Here is a 13169-nt window from a genome sequence, read left to right as displayed (position 1 = left end):
GCACTTGGACAGTTTTGCTGCGCTGGGTGCGTACCGTTAAAGGTTCACTAAAGGGGAATCTGAACTCGTCTTTATACCGCGGGAACACGGTTTTTTTATTCAGATACCTCACGGGCTCCGACTGGAGTATTATGAGGGGGGGGGGGGGGGGGGGGGGGTTACATAACTGGGGTGCGAAAAGAAGTAGAACATGGTTATTTTAACATCGTTATACAATAGCAAGCAAAAAGCAGAAAATAGAACTAAATTGAAAAACATACTACAGAACACACTTCAGAAAAAACACTTACCTATAAACTTCGAATTATTGTGCTGTGCGGTCGATTTCCCTCATTTAAATCGGATTAAACGTCTAGGCTCCCGCCTTCTTTTCTACTCCCCGCTGACGGTAGGAGGAGACTACCAACCTTTCCGCAAGTCCCGTGGTGTCTTGCTGCTTTTCCATCAGCGAATTGATACGTAGGATGGGCGAAAGCAGAGTCCACGCGTATTTTTATTTCTGTGGGCCTAATTTGCCGCTTTGTTGTCTCTTACGGGATCTGTTTATTCACAGAAGCCTAAAAAACAAAATAAAAGCAAAAGCGAAGCCGCCACGCGACTGTCTTAAAGGCACTCCACGCGTTAAAAGGCACTCATTTTACTTTCAGAGGCGAGTTCAAAAAAAAAGACGGGAACCGAGTCGTTTAATGTGATTTAAGCTAGGAAAATAGTCGGTCAGAGTAAAGAAGTTCTGAAAATAAAAGTCTAATATGAAGAAATAACGAATGCAACTGAGATAGCTGACCACTTTAACGGATAATTTCAAAGCGTTTTTTCTAAGCTTTATAAATGTCAGATTCCGGTATCAGCTCTTGGTGCCCCGGGCGAGCTAGTCATATCACGGGAAGGTGTTTTGGCGATGTTATTAGAATTGAATCCTAAAAAGGCTTCCGGACCAAATGACGTACCGTACGTGTTCCTGAGACGCTATGCGGAACATGTTTCATGCCCTATTACAACGCATATTTTTAATTTGTCTATTCAAAATGGCGAGATACTGCAATGTTGGACGAAGGCACGCGTAGTTCCGATTTTCAAGAAAGGTGGTCGACTTTCAGTAACTAATTACCGCCCATTGTCAATAACTAGTACCTGCTGAAGTTGTTTGAGCATGCTGTAGCCAATTATGTGTATGAATTTCTATATCGAAAAATATATTGACGAAACATGAACACGGATTTAGGAAGAACATGTAGACTTTCACCCAGCTCGGGTCTACGGTTTTCGAATTATCGCGAGTACTTGATATATCCTGTCAAACTGACGTGTGTGACATAGAAAATTGCTGCTTAATTTGGCACAAATTGGTCTGACTACCATAAAAAATAATTCAATGGATACAGTTTGTTGACATTAGAGGCTGTTCATCTGATGTATTATCTGTTACTTCTGGTGTACCACAAGTAGCGTCTTAGGCCCGCTTTTGTTTTTAATTTATATTAATAATTTGGCTGAAGTAGCGCATTGTGACGTCTGTCAGACTGTTCGCGGATGATTGTGTTGTTTTTAAAGAAGTTTTATCCACTGAAGATCATGCCCTATTACAAAATGCACTTCTTGCGATTGATAATTGTATATCGGGCATGAGACTTAACGTGTAGAAAACTGTGCTATTACGGATAACTAGAAAAAAGACACCCAGCATTTTCCCATATTGGCTTCAGGATAGTTTAGTTAAACAGGCTGAGTCTTATAAGTATCTGGGTGTTGCACCAACGAACACACTTTCGCTGTTTAGACATATATCAGATGTCTGCAGTTCTTCATTAAGGAAACTGTGGTTCATAAAGCGGAAACTTCAAACGGCTCCGATTGAAACAAGGTTGCTAGCCTATATTACTTTTATTAGGCCCAAACTAGAATACGCGATACTAATTTCGGACCCCTATGCTAAAAAAGAGATCAATCAGTTGGAGGGCGTACAAAGAAGAGCTATTCGTCTTATATTCAGCAAATATAGACGGCTAGATTCCCCCTCACTTCTGATGGAGCAACACGGTATCCGTCTGTTAGCGGTTTGTAGAAAACTTAACAGGTTAATTTTTTTTGCACAAATTACAGGTAAGCTAAACATAGACTCATGTAATTGTATCAAGAAATCTACAGCTCGAAGAACCAGACATACTCACAATAACTCCCTAGTCGCAACTTTTGCTCGGACGGAAGCATTTAAAGTTTTTTTCCAAGGACTATTGCAAAGCGGACCTGCTTACCGGCTATAGTAACTGATTCGAATAATTTTGCAAAGCAGCTTGAAGATTATCTCATGTAAGTTTTAGTTTACTGATTGGAAGTATCCCCCGTAGTTTTTCTCAATTTTTGTTTATTTCTGTGTACTTTTGGTTTAGGGCACAATGTTTGATGTATCAAGCTGGGAGCTTGCTCTTGTGTATCGTCCCACACCTGCTTGGGCCTAAAAGGCGTGCAGTGTTTGTAAGTGAATAAATAAATCGGCGTCACAGGAAAATAATTAGAAGTTTCTACGAATGCTCGGAACGTGTAGATCGGAACGTGTGCCCCTTTAACTTGGCCGCCTGCACATCGGTGGGCTCATCCGAGGCTCGAAGCGGCTTCTGTGTGCGCGCACAAATACCGCGATCTTGTGTGGCATTCCTTGGTAGCGCCCCCCGTCAAAACCAAGCAAGTGGATGCATCACTGGAAACCCTCTGGTAGGGAGCGATCGGATGTCTGGCTGGTTTTTGGACAGTCGCCAGGGCAGATAGTAAGTTGATGTTATAGAAGAACCTCGCCGCACCACTACTGTATAGTCACCAAGGCAGTGCAACCTCAGCTCGCAGAAAACACAGGCAGAATACAAAGTACTTGAAGGCTGGGGCTGTCTGTATTGAAATACAGAAATTACCCTTCCGGAAGCTTATGGATGTAGCATGCAGTGACATAGGCAAAGCTAAAATGAGATGTTGAGAGGTGACTCAGTACGTCAAAAAAAAATGTTCGATGAACAGATGAGTCTGGAATAATTACTTTTTGCAGAAGTGATTTCCTTTGCTAGTCATTCCAGCCGTGTTCCGCACAGCTGCTCTTCGAGAAGTTTATCAAATGTTGATGTGGCCACCAGTGCGACTATACCTAACTGATTCCTTTTGTTTTCAAGGGTTGTTCCGTGCGCAATATTCTACCAAGGCGGCGACGGAACCACGCCCGAGAGCTTCGAGTGAGTAAATATGGCATTCCAAGGTGACGTCAATTTTCAATGCTGCCGGCCTGGCGTCTTCTGTACAGGCTCTATATCTGTCAAAAGTTAAGCTACAAACATTCGTGTTGTTGTATTAGCAAGGAAAATCTCTTGCCGCAAGCGCGGCCGGTGTCCAATGAAGTGTTTTCGAGGAAGAGCTAAAGTAATCAGTAGTCCGTAACAACGTTTATGTAGCCAAAAAGCGCACTATAACTGATGATGATGATGATGATAACTGAAGGCGGTCTTTCAGCTCAAGTCCTTTTTTGAGGGCACCTTCATTAAAGGGGCGATACTCTGTGCACTGGCGTAGCGAATAAAAGTACTTCCACTCGCAGGGAGGAGACGACTGGCTTCAAGGCTGCCCAGCAGAAGTTCCTGAAGTCAGTGACAGCGCGGCTTACGGTAGCTCAGGTTAGTCTGATCATTATTTTTCTTTTCTACTTTGAACCAAAATAGCGGCAGCCATCAACGAGGTGACAATGCCCCACAACAACCATGCAGTCTATATGAAGACAAAACGTGCGCTTGCGCATAGGAAACATCAGTGTTCGTCATGTGTACATTTTTTCCTCCCTCTTGAGAGTGCTCTACGTTTTTCTGGTGATCTGGCTACGTGGTGTTGTCATTCAAGCAAGTCATAACGAGAACGAGGCCTAGCACCATGGTTAGGAGGTTCTCAAGCCAAGCTTCCTTTGTGTTACGGGTCACCGGGCGTCCTTCAGCGGTGGCTTCCGCCGAACCTCTTCAGAACACGTTAGCCAGATCGTACGAATTTTGATTCGCATTGAAAATAACCCCTGTGTGAACACGAACCACCTTTTCAGGTTGAGGTGCTCGAGCAGCAGAGGGGAAAGTTGGGCACTGCTCTCTGCTCCATTAGCGCTGTGTATTGTGTAGCCTCCCGCTTAATCCAATTCTATCTTTATTTTTCATTATAGCTTTCCATTTCGTTGCTGCCCAAAATAACGCAAGCATTCATGGCACATGGTTTATGTATTTTGAACGTCGCAAAGAGACTCAGGCTGAGGGGCGCCGTAGTGAAGAGCTTCGGAAATATTGACCACCCGGGGTTCTTTAACGTGCACTGACATCGCACAGTACACGGGCTTCTAGAATTTTTCCTCCATCAAAATTCAACCGCCGCGACACGGATCGAACTCGCGTCCTGCGGGTAAGCAGCCGAGCGCCATAACCACTGAACCACCGCGGCGGCTTGGTTAAAAGAGGATGCCGAGAGTTAGGAAGGCGGGATTAGTTTTGCTGCTCCTAGAGCTGCTCTCACGTGGTTTTATGTCATGCTTGTTCGTATGTCTCGTTTGATTGCAAAGCCCCTTCTGCTTAGGCCTGTTCGCAGTATGTGTACGTGAAATAAAAACATACTTCTTTCTCGCAACGGCGTAGTACCAGCAATTTGTGTGCACTGCGGTGATATGCTGTTCTGTTTACTGCAGGTCGTAGAAGGGGTGCGGTCAAATGGGGAGCTCAACTTCGACTTTGTGGCCTTCATCCTGCTGGCCGGGTGAGCATTAGCGAGTCACTGCTGAGCGCTTTCACCCTGCTGCGGACCTTGCGTAGGCGATGTTCTCTATCCTTGGACGTTTTCCTACCGTAACTCTGTCAAGTGTGCAGCTTCCCAGACGTCCATGACAAGCGGGAGAGCGAACGAAGCAACGGCAGGAAACGATGATACCCTTCCGGGGCACGGTGTGGCGTTTAACATCGCCGCCTGCTGCGTTGCGGAAGATCACCGAGGTGTTCATTTGCACAACGCGATCGTATGCGCGTGCTCGCGAAGCCCGGGCTTCTGCCCCGACAGGTTAAACCTGTGTAGAAGGTGGAAAGCTCGCGATTACCATATTGATGTGCTCGTTGCGATCGGGACCGGCGTCAGTGTGTTGCTCCGCAGGGCGTTCAGTTACGTGAGCTCTGAATCTAGAGCACCACCTCATTGCAAAGCACTGTTCGCATGCGCCTCAATGCGAACAGTGCGTTGCAATGAGGCCAATTTGTGTCGCAATGACGCGCGTGATTTCAGTGCCGAGTGGCAATAAGGGACTCGCCAACGGCTGACGACATGAAGTTTGACAGCGCAGCGAGCTGTTGAAAGTAATATGGCAGGCGTATGCCGCTGAGAGACTGCATGGATCAATGAGCAAACCCGAGTTAATGACATCCTTGTCGCAATCGAGATGAAATGGGCGTGTATATGCGCCGAGAAGCCCCTTTTCCTAGGGAATGCGAAGGCATGCGGTGGGGATTCAGGTGGGCGGATGTGGTAGTTTGCGGGATAAGCTTGCACAGGAGAGGTTTAGTTGTAGGCTTTGTTTTGTGATGGGCGACTAATGTTCCTCCTTTCTTCCCCACGTACAGGATGATTGCGGCTCTGGGCCTGATGGACAACAGCGTGGTTTCCATCATCGCCGCCATGCTTGTCTCGCCACTCATGGTACGCCTCTTCACTTCACTTCACTTTATTACCTTAAAGACCCCACTTTGAGGGTATTACATAAGGGGTGGGAGTACAAATATGGATTGAATATGATTGCTTACATGTTATTTTTGAAGTGCATATTTAAATTGTTAACAAAACTTAATTGGCAGGTGATGGCATCAACGTCGCGTGGAAGGCCATTCCAGTCTTTAGCAGTGCGAAGAAAAAAGGATGCAGAAAAAGTGACGGTGCGGGCGCGTTGGTATGAAATTTGCAGTGGATGGCCGGTGCGATAAGATATTGCGAACTGGCGGTGTGATGTAGGGTGGTTGTCCTAGGGAACTGTAAAAAACTTATGGAACGTACTAAGAGAAGTAATGCGACGACGATGGGCAAGAGTTGATAAACCTGATTGTCGTTTAAGTGACGATTCACTGATGTCGTACGAATAGGCAGAATGAACGAACCTCGTGGCACGATTTTGGACAGATTCTAGTGAACTGATGAGATGTGCTTGTTGCGGGCTCCAGATAGCAGATGCGTATTCTAGTTTTGGTCGTATGAGTGATTGGTAGGCGAGAAGTTTAATACTTTGAGGGGCGTGCCGTAGATGACGTTTCAAAAAACCCAGTGACCGGTTAGCTGATGCGACGATGTTCGTTACATGAGAGCGCCAGGAGAGATCCTGGCACAAGGTGACACCTAGGTACTTGTATGAGCATACGGCTTCTAGTGGAACGTTAGCAACCGAGTAAGTGAAAATATGGGGGTTACGCCGGTGGTGAAAAGATACGAGTTTACATTTATTGGGATTAAGCGACATTAGACAGTCATCGCACCAGGTATGCACTGTGCCAATGTCGTTTTGGAGCTGTGATTGGTCAAAGGTGTTGGAAATTGTGCGGTAAATAACGCAGTCGTCTGCAAACAGACGAACATTGTAAACCAGGTTTGAGGGTAAGTCGTTTATATAGATTAAGAATAGGAGGGGAGCAAGTACAGAACCTTGGGGTACGCCTGATGTTACTGGAAGAGGGTTGGAACTGTCAGAAATACGAGCCACGAGCCTTGCTCCCAAGCCGTGCAGTGGAACTCGTGTGGCATCTTTTGAGCGCTGGCGGTGTTACACCGCCTGATGCAGACAAAGGCGCCAATCACGTGTTTCGTGCATCGTAGCTCCGTCTTGCGCTTTTGCAGGAGGGGCGTACAAAATGCGGAAATGTGGAAACAACCACAAACAACGAGACAGAGCGGCTGCGTAGTGTGCAGGTCGTTTTCTTTTTTTATTGCCCCTTTAAATAGTTGCAGTGAATGTAGCTACCAACTTGCACAACAAGTTCCTTTAAGCGGTAGTCGGGCGGTGGTGACTACGCAGATCTGTTGCAGATCTTCACTCAAGGCTTGAGCTAGCGTAGCTGCTCTTGAGTACCTCTTCGGGGTACGACGGTGAGACTGCAGTTTCCGCCGAGGAAGCACTGTCATCAAACGGCCACTCAACACCAGAAGATTATCACGTGTGAGGTTTAACATCCCGAAGCTGACGCATCTCCATGCTCGAAAAACGATACCTGTACACAGACACGAACACAAAGAAGGCGACAGGACGAAGCGATACCCGTGACCGACCTTTTCTTTTTTTTTTTTTTACTCCGAAGGCTTCAATTTACACGCACCAAAATATTGCACAACCCAGTACACTGAGACGGCACGTGCGTGCACACCTCACCCGACGTTCCGAAAACAGACAGGCCGCGGTAGAAGGATCGCTCACGCGTGATACCCGGTTTTTCTTTTATATGCGACTCTGATCGCGGTGGCGGATCCAGCTCCGCCATCGCTTGATCGCGGTGGCGGAGAACAAAAATTGCTTTAGAAAAAAATAAAACGCCATGCGACATTTGAGACAGTGCACAGCCAGATTGCTCAAAGGATCATCATTTTGCACGGAATTTGCATTGTTCTTTTAGTCGCACGTTCGGACAGTCCATTCTGTCGGAAAGAACCATCCCGCAGGACAGGGGAACTTTACACGCCATCCCCGACTTTTCAGTCGACAAACATCACTATGCTTGATTGCTCATCCCCGTTTTAAATTCTTTGCTCCCACCACCCTCACACGTCCATTCCATGAATGGGCATATATTCAACAGTGTTGTCGGTGCGGGCAACCTGACTGGAACGTCAAATCTCTCTGCAACCTTGCCAGTCCCGCGCGAGAGACAGTGAACGTACGGTAAAATCAATGGTCTTCATCTTTCTTCTTAATCTACTCACCGAATAATTTTTTCACCTGCTTTGTAAATCAATCCGCCGCGGTGGCTCAGTAGTTACGGCGCTCGGCTGCTGGCCCGAAAGACGCGGGTTCGATCACGGCCGCGGTGGCTGAATTTCGATGGAGGCGAATTTCTAGAGGCCCGTGTACTGCGCGATGTCAGTGCACGTTAAGGAACCCCAGGGGGTCGAAATTTCCGGAGCCCTCCACTACGGCGTCCCTCATAGCCTAAGTCACTTTGGGGCGTTGAGCCCTAATAAATCAATCAATCAATCTATGCTTTGTAAATCAGGCGTCTTGAGTACATACTTTGATCTGGTGTTTCTCTAGTTGTTGACTAACGCTTTCTTTGATTAATTCGTGACTTGACTTCGACGCAGTGGACTTCAAGAACGACACTGCGATACCATCTTTGGTTACCTCTGAATACGAGGAGGCAAAATTTAACAGCCCTGCACTGGAACGTGGATGGTAAACCTAACAAAGATGGCTCGAGTTCTTTTCCAATGGCACATCATGAAACTGGAGCTCTTCGCTGGGGATCTTATTCGTGAATATCTAAGCCCGTATCCTTAAAAATTTGAGTATGTCGATTACCCTACGCACAAAGTTTTCAGTCTTCTACTATGATTAAGTAGGGATCATTATGTTAGAAGGTTGTCAGAAATGAGCCACTTGAATTCCGGGATATCGTTCTGTCAGTAATGCTTAGGAAAATGCTGGTGATGGTAAATTCGACCACTTGGGATTCTTTAAGCGTTTCAAGTTTCGCCGCTATTAACCCGGCAGCGGCGGCCGCGTTTCGATGGAGGCGAAATGCAAAGGCGCCCACGTGCTGTGGGATGTCAGTGCACCTTATGTAGTAAAAACATCTATTTGAGAAGAGAAGAGTTAAAGCATAGGGGCTGAGGGAGAGATAGAATGATCCCCAGGTGGACAAAATTATTCCGGAGCCCTGCACAATGGCGCCTTCTTTCACTCCCACCTAACTCCCTTTCCTTAAGGCGTCGTTCAGGTGTCCACCGAGATATGCGAGACAGTTACTGCGCCATTTCCTTACCCAAGACACTTTCCAGGATTTTCTTCCTTCACCTAGTGCATAACTAACACCTCAGTGTTCTTGATGGTGAGTTGTCGATTCACGGCGCTGCAAATACCTTGAAACGGCGTCTTAGAGCATGATGTTCGGCTGTCGGCAATCTCCCAGTTTACGGCCAAGTAACGCAGAACTTTTAGCATTCTGTATGGACCCTGGCGATGGTTTAGAGCACCCCGACGCTTTCACCTAGGAACCCTAATGGTTTACACCTCACTGCGCCACCGCTTCAATAACTGACTACTGCACACTGCTGCGTGTTCACTGTGCCTGCATTCCAAACCGCCACATTGCATACTGCTGCAGTCTAGCAGTCGGTGCACAGTTCATACCGCGTGCTAGTGATAAACTCGAGGGTGCATCGCGTTAAAATTTTGAAGACTAGGCGCAAAAACCCGCGTGGAAAGAAAGTGGAAATGGCGCTAATGGACAATTTAGCTGTTCTTGTTACTTCACGCGCTTTTCGTACCCCTCCACAGGGCCCCATCGCGGCCATCACGTTCGGCATCATCATTCGGGACAAGTCCCTGGTCAAGGTCGGCCTCCGGACCGAGTTGTGTGGCCTGTGCCTCTGCCTCGTGTTCGGCTTCGTGTTCGGCCTGATCATGGCCTACTGGGGCGACATCCAGGGCCCCGGGGGTTGGGGTCCCAACACGTGGCCCAACTCCGAGCAGACGGCCCGAGGCCAGTGGCGCAGCCTGTGGGTGGGCGCCCTGGTGGCGCTGCCGTCAGGCGCCGGCGTTGCCATGGCTATCCTAGGCGGCAACTCGGCCTGCCTCGTCGGGGTGGCCATCTCGGCATCTCTCCTGCCGCCCTCCATCAACTGCGGATCCCTGTGGGCACTCTCTCTCATGAAGGTCTTCAAGTCTCTGGGGCAGGACCCCATCAACGTAAGCACTTTTGCTCTCTCCTCGCGAATCGCCTGGAAGGGCATCGTTTGCGACTATCTTTTGGCTCTGTTTTCATCGTAATTAAATCCCAATAAACCAATCAAAACAACTTCGTGGACGCTGAAGTCACCTAAGAATGGAATGTGATAGCATTCGATTTCATAGTTGTCGGAGCTTCTGTTGCAACTTCTGTGTGTATTTGCAATTTTCGGACCATCAGCGGCCATATTCAAACTGCTAGCTACACTAGCAGGTATCCGCTATTCTGTGAAGGTGCCAACATTTTGCGTGTATCACATCTTTGCCTGATTTTTAATTTTGATTCTCTATTGCTGTCTAGAAACTAGGTTGCTCACAACCCGGTAGGTATGTTGTGATGTCAGAAGGTCACGGGACCCCTTTCGACCAATCGGCGAATTTCGTGACACTGGACATCGGCGGAATTTTGGTGCGACGACTGCTCTGACGTTAGCGCATTAAAACTCTATTGTAACGGAACAGAGCCGCCGCGGTGGCTCAGTGGTTATGGCGCTCGGCTGCTGACCCGAAAAACGCGGGTTCGATCCTGGCCGCGGCATGGTGGCGAAATGGAGAGAAGACGAGACACAGGCGCTAACAACAGTTGTTAGTCAACGCCTGTGTCGCGTCTTCCCTTTCTGCATCCTTCGTCAAGTTTGCGCTGTTTTCATTGTGGTGGCATTACTCCCCTCTCAGAGAAGCGTCGACCCAATGCTTTAAAACAAATATGGCGACTAGAAACAAATTAAACGGATTGTGCAAGAATAAACCCCCAGTGCGGAAAAACACAGCGTCCTTTAGCGCGCATAGCAGGGCTTAAGACGGACGATATGGACAACTTCAGAAGAACTTTTTGTTGGGCTAGGTGGTGCATGTTGTAAGAAAAGAACAGTAGCGCAACGAAGACGAACTATTGGAAGCATTTCATATAAGGAAGAGAGGTGTATCTTGTGTTAACGATACGTCGGTGAACCTCTTCAAATCGGAAATGGCGTATCTTGAACGGTTCTGTAGATAGTGTTGTTTGGAAACTGGTATCTCTCTGCACGTGTCCTGGTTTTCCTTATATTTGCGGCGCTGTTAGTGAATAAAGTTAGATGAAGTTTAGCGCTAGTCCTGTGTGGTCCTCTCTTGTGTTCGTCTTGGTTGCGCTACTGTTCTTTACTTACGATATGGACAACTTCTGAAGAAATTCTAGAGGCCCGTGTACTGTGCCATGTCAGTGCACGTTAAAAAACCCCAGGTGGTCGAAATTTCCGGAGCCCTTCACTACGGCGTCCCTCATACCCTGAGTCGCATTGGGACGTTAAACCCCATAAACCAAACCAACCAAACCAACTTCTGGTCGTACGCGGCGTCGCTGGGATGCAGTTATTTCGTGAGGCGCGACTCCATAGTCCAGTTCACGGGCCGAAATAGCGGCGCAAAAGCTTTTCACTCAATCCGCGGCGGCGAATGGGCGTCCAAACCCAGACTCGGTCTCCTGGCTTGTATTCCGTGTTGTGTCCTCGTCGGTTCTAGCGTTGCAGAAACATGGGAGAGGCTTTTGCCCTGCAATGGGCATAGTCAGACTGATGATGATGATGATAATGATGAGGTTCTAGCGTGCGGTATCGTTCCGTTGCTGGTCTTTGATCCGTAATCTGGCAGCTCTTCGGGCTTCTGCGCGTTGAAGATAGGCGGCGACGTCAACGTTATCTTCTTCGGTAACGTCGGGCAGCATGGCGTCTAGCGTGGTCATGGCCTCCCTGCCATGGAAGAGCCTAAAAGGAGTCATCTGGGTGGTCTCCTGTACTGCGGTGTTGTGAGCGAAGATGATGCAAGGCATGGATGACGTGCCAGGAATTGTGTTCGGCACCGACATACATGGCGAGCATGTCGGCGATGGTCTTGTTCAGGCGCTCGGTCAATCCGTTGGTCTGCGGATGGTATGCAGTTGGTGTAACGCAGGATGGCTTGTGTCAGTTCCATCGTGAATGCTGCGAACGTGCTGCGTAACTGCCACAAGCTCAAGGGGCAAAGTATTTCAGTTTGAGAAGATTTTTCAGCAGTGACTCGGCAGATTAGGCAAAACCTTTGGGACAGCACGGCTGAATAAAGAAAAGCAGGTATAAAAGTAAGGCTTCAGTACGACAAAATTAAGTTCGACAAACAAATATATCTGTGGGACAGCGCTCAGATGGCAAGAGTGTCAGTCAGTCTACGTCCTCATAGCCCTAAACAACATTGACTTAATGACTGCGTTAAAGAAAAATCTTAACTTCGGTGTCTAAACATTAACGCTCGGAGCATGGTAAATAAAATTGGCGAATCAGAAAGCAATGTAACCGCACACAAACCCCATATTCTAGCAATAACTGAAACCTGGTTGCATAGTGGCGTCACCGACTCGTAAATAACACCCAATGGGTACAAAATTTACAGACATGACAGACTCCCGTGGCGGTGGCGTTGATATTCTTCTCAAAGAAACGTTGAAGGCTACTAGGCTGCCAGATATTACGGGAATTGAATCCGTTGTTGTAAAACTTTTTCTTAATGATTGCAATTTAATTGTTGGAGGTTTCTATCGTCCACCAAACTGCGACAATGTCTTCTTCGAAAACCTTAACGAGTTCTTGTGCGTCTGCAGGAAAAAGCGCTGTGCTATGCTCCTTACGGGAGATTTTAATGTTCCATCTGTCAATTGGAATGATTTTCCTGAGCCTTTATTCAAGTGCTTCTGAGCCTTTCGTTGGTATAGTAATTCTTCACAACCTTACCCAGCTTCTCAAAGAACCTACCCGTGTTCAAAATAACACGCTGTCAATTATGGACATTTTTCTTGCAAATGCCGCTTTTTTTCGCAGAAACCCACAAGTTCAGGTGTTCGAAGGTATATCAGACCACAAAACTGTCTACCTAACTTTGGAAGTAAACTTCGATTCTCAGATTGAAAAACAAGAAAGAACTGTCCCAATTGTCTAGCGTGCCAATGGTATCCAATGATATTGATGTACTTGATGCACTTGAGAGCTAGTTTTCTACATTTCAAGTTATGTGTGAATCAAATGAACATTCAATGGCCTGTGGTGCTCCTTCAAATGCCTTGTCCTAGAACGTGTGCAAAAATTTGTTCCGGTGAAGCGAAAAGTGCTGCGGAAGCTCAATCCCTGGGTAACAAAATAAATCGTGTGGTTAGAACGTAAGCTAAAAAAGGGAAGAAAACAACACAAGCAACGCC

At 47.2% G+C, this 13169-nt stretch overlaps 1 protein-coding gene across 1 annotated transcript in view; it reads left to right on the top strand.

Moving 5' to 3' along the window:
• Window positions 1-13169, top strand: part of LOC149334837 (uncharacterized) — an 84494-nt gene that overhangs the window by 52684 nt on the left and 18641 nt on the right. The window contains exons 5-9 of the mRNA XM_089551465.1: window positions 3156-3215; window positions 3575-3650; window positions 4691-4758; window positions 5610-5685; window positions 9518-9928. Of these exons, the coding sequence (XP_089407591.1) occupies window positions 3156-3215; window positions 3575-3650; window positions 4691-4758; window positions 5610-5685; window positions 9518-9928 (691 nt within the window). The remainder of the gene's footprint in view (window positions 1-3155; window positions 3216-3574; window positions 3651-4690; window positions 4759-5609; window positions 5686-9517; window positions 9929-13169) is intronic.

Source organism: Amblyomma mixtum, chromosome 7, assembly GCF_055824585.1.
Source record: "Amblyomma mixtum isolate Tamu chromosome 7, ASM5582458v1, whole genome shotgun sequence".
Classification (NCBI taxonomy): domain Eukaryota; kingdom Metazoa; phylum Arthropoda; class Arachnida; order Ixodida; family Ixodidae; genus Amblyomma; species Amblyomma mixtum.
The sequence above is the reverse complement of the archived record's forward strand: the minus strand, read 5'-3'. Positions and strand labels throughout refer to the sequence as shown.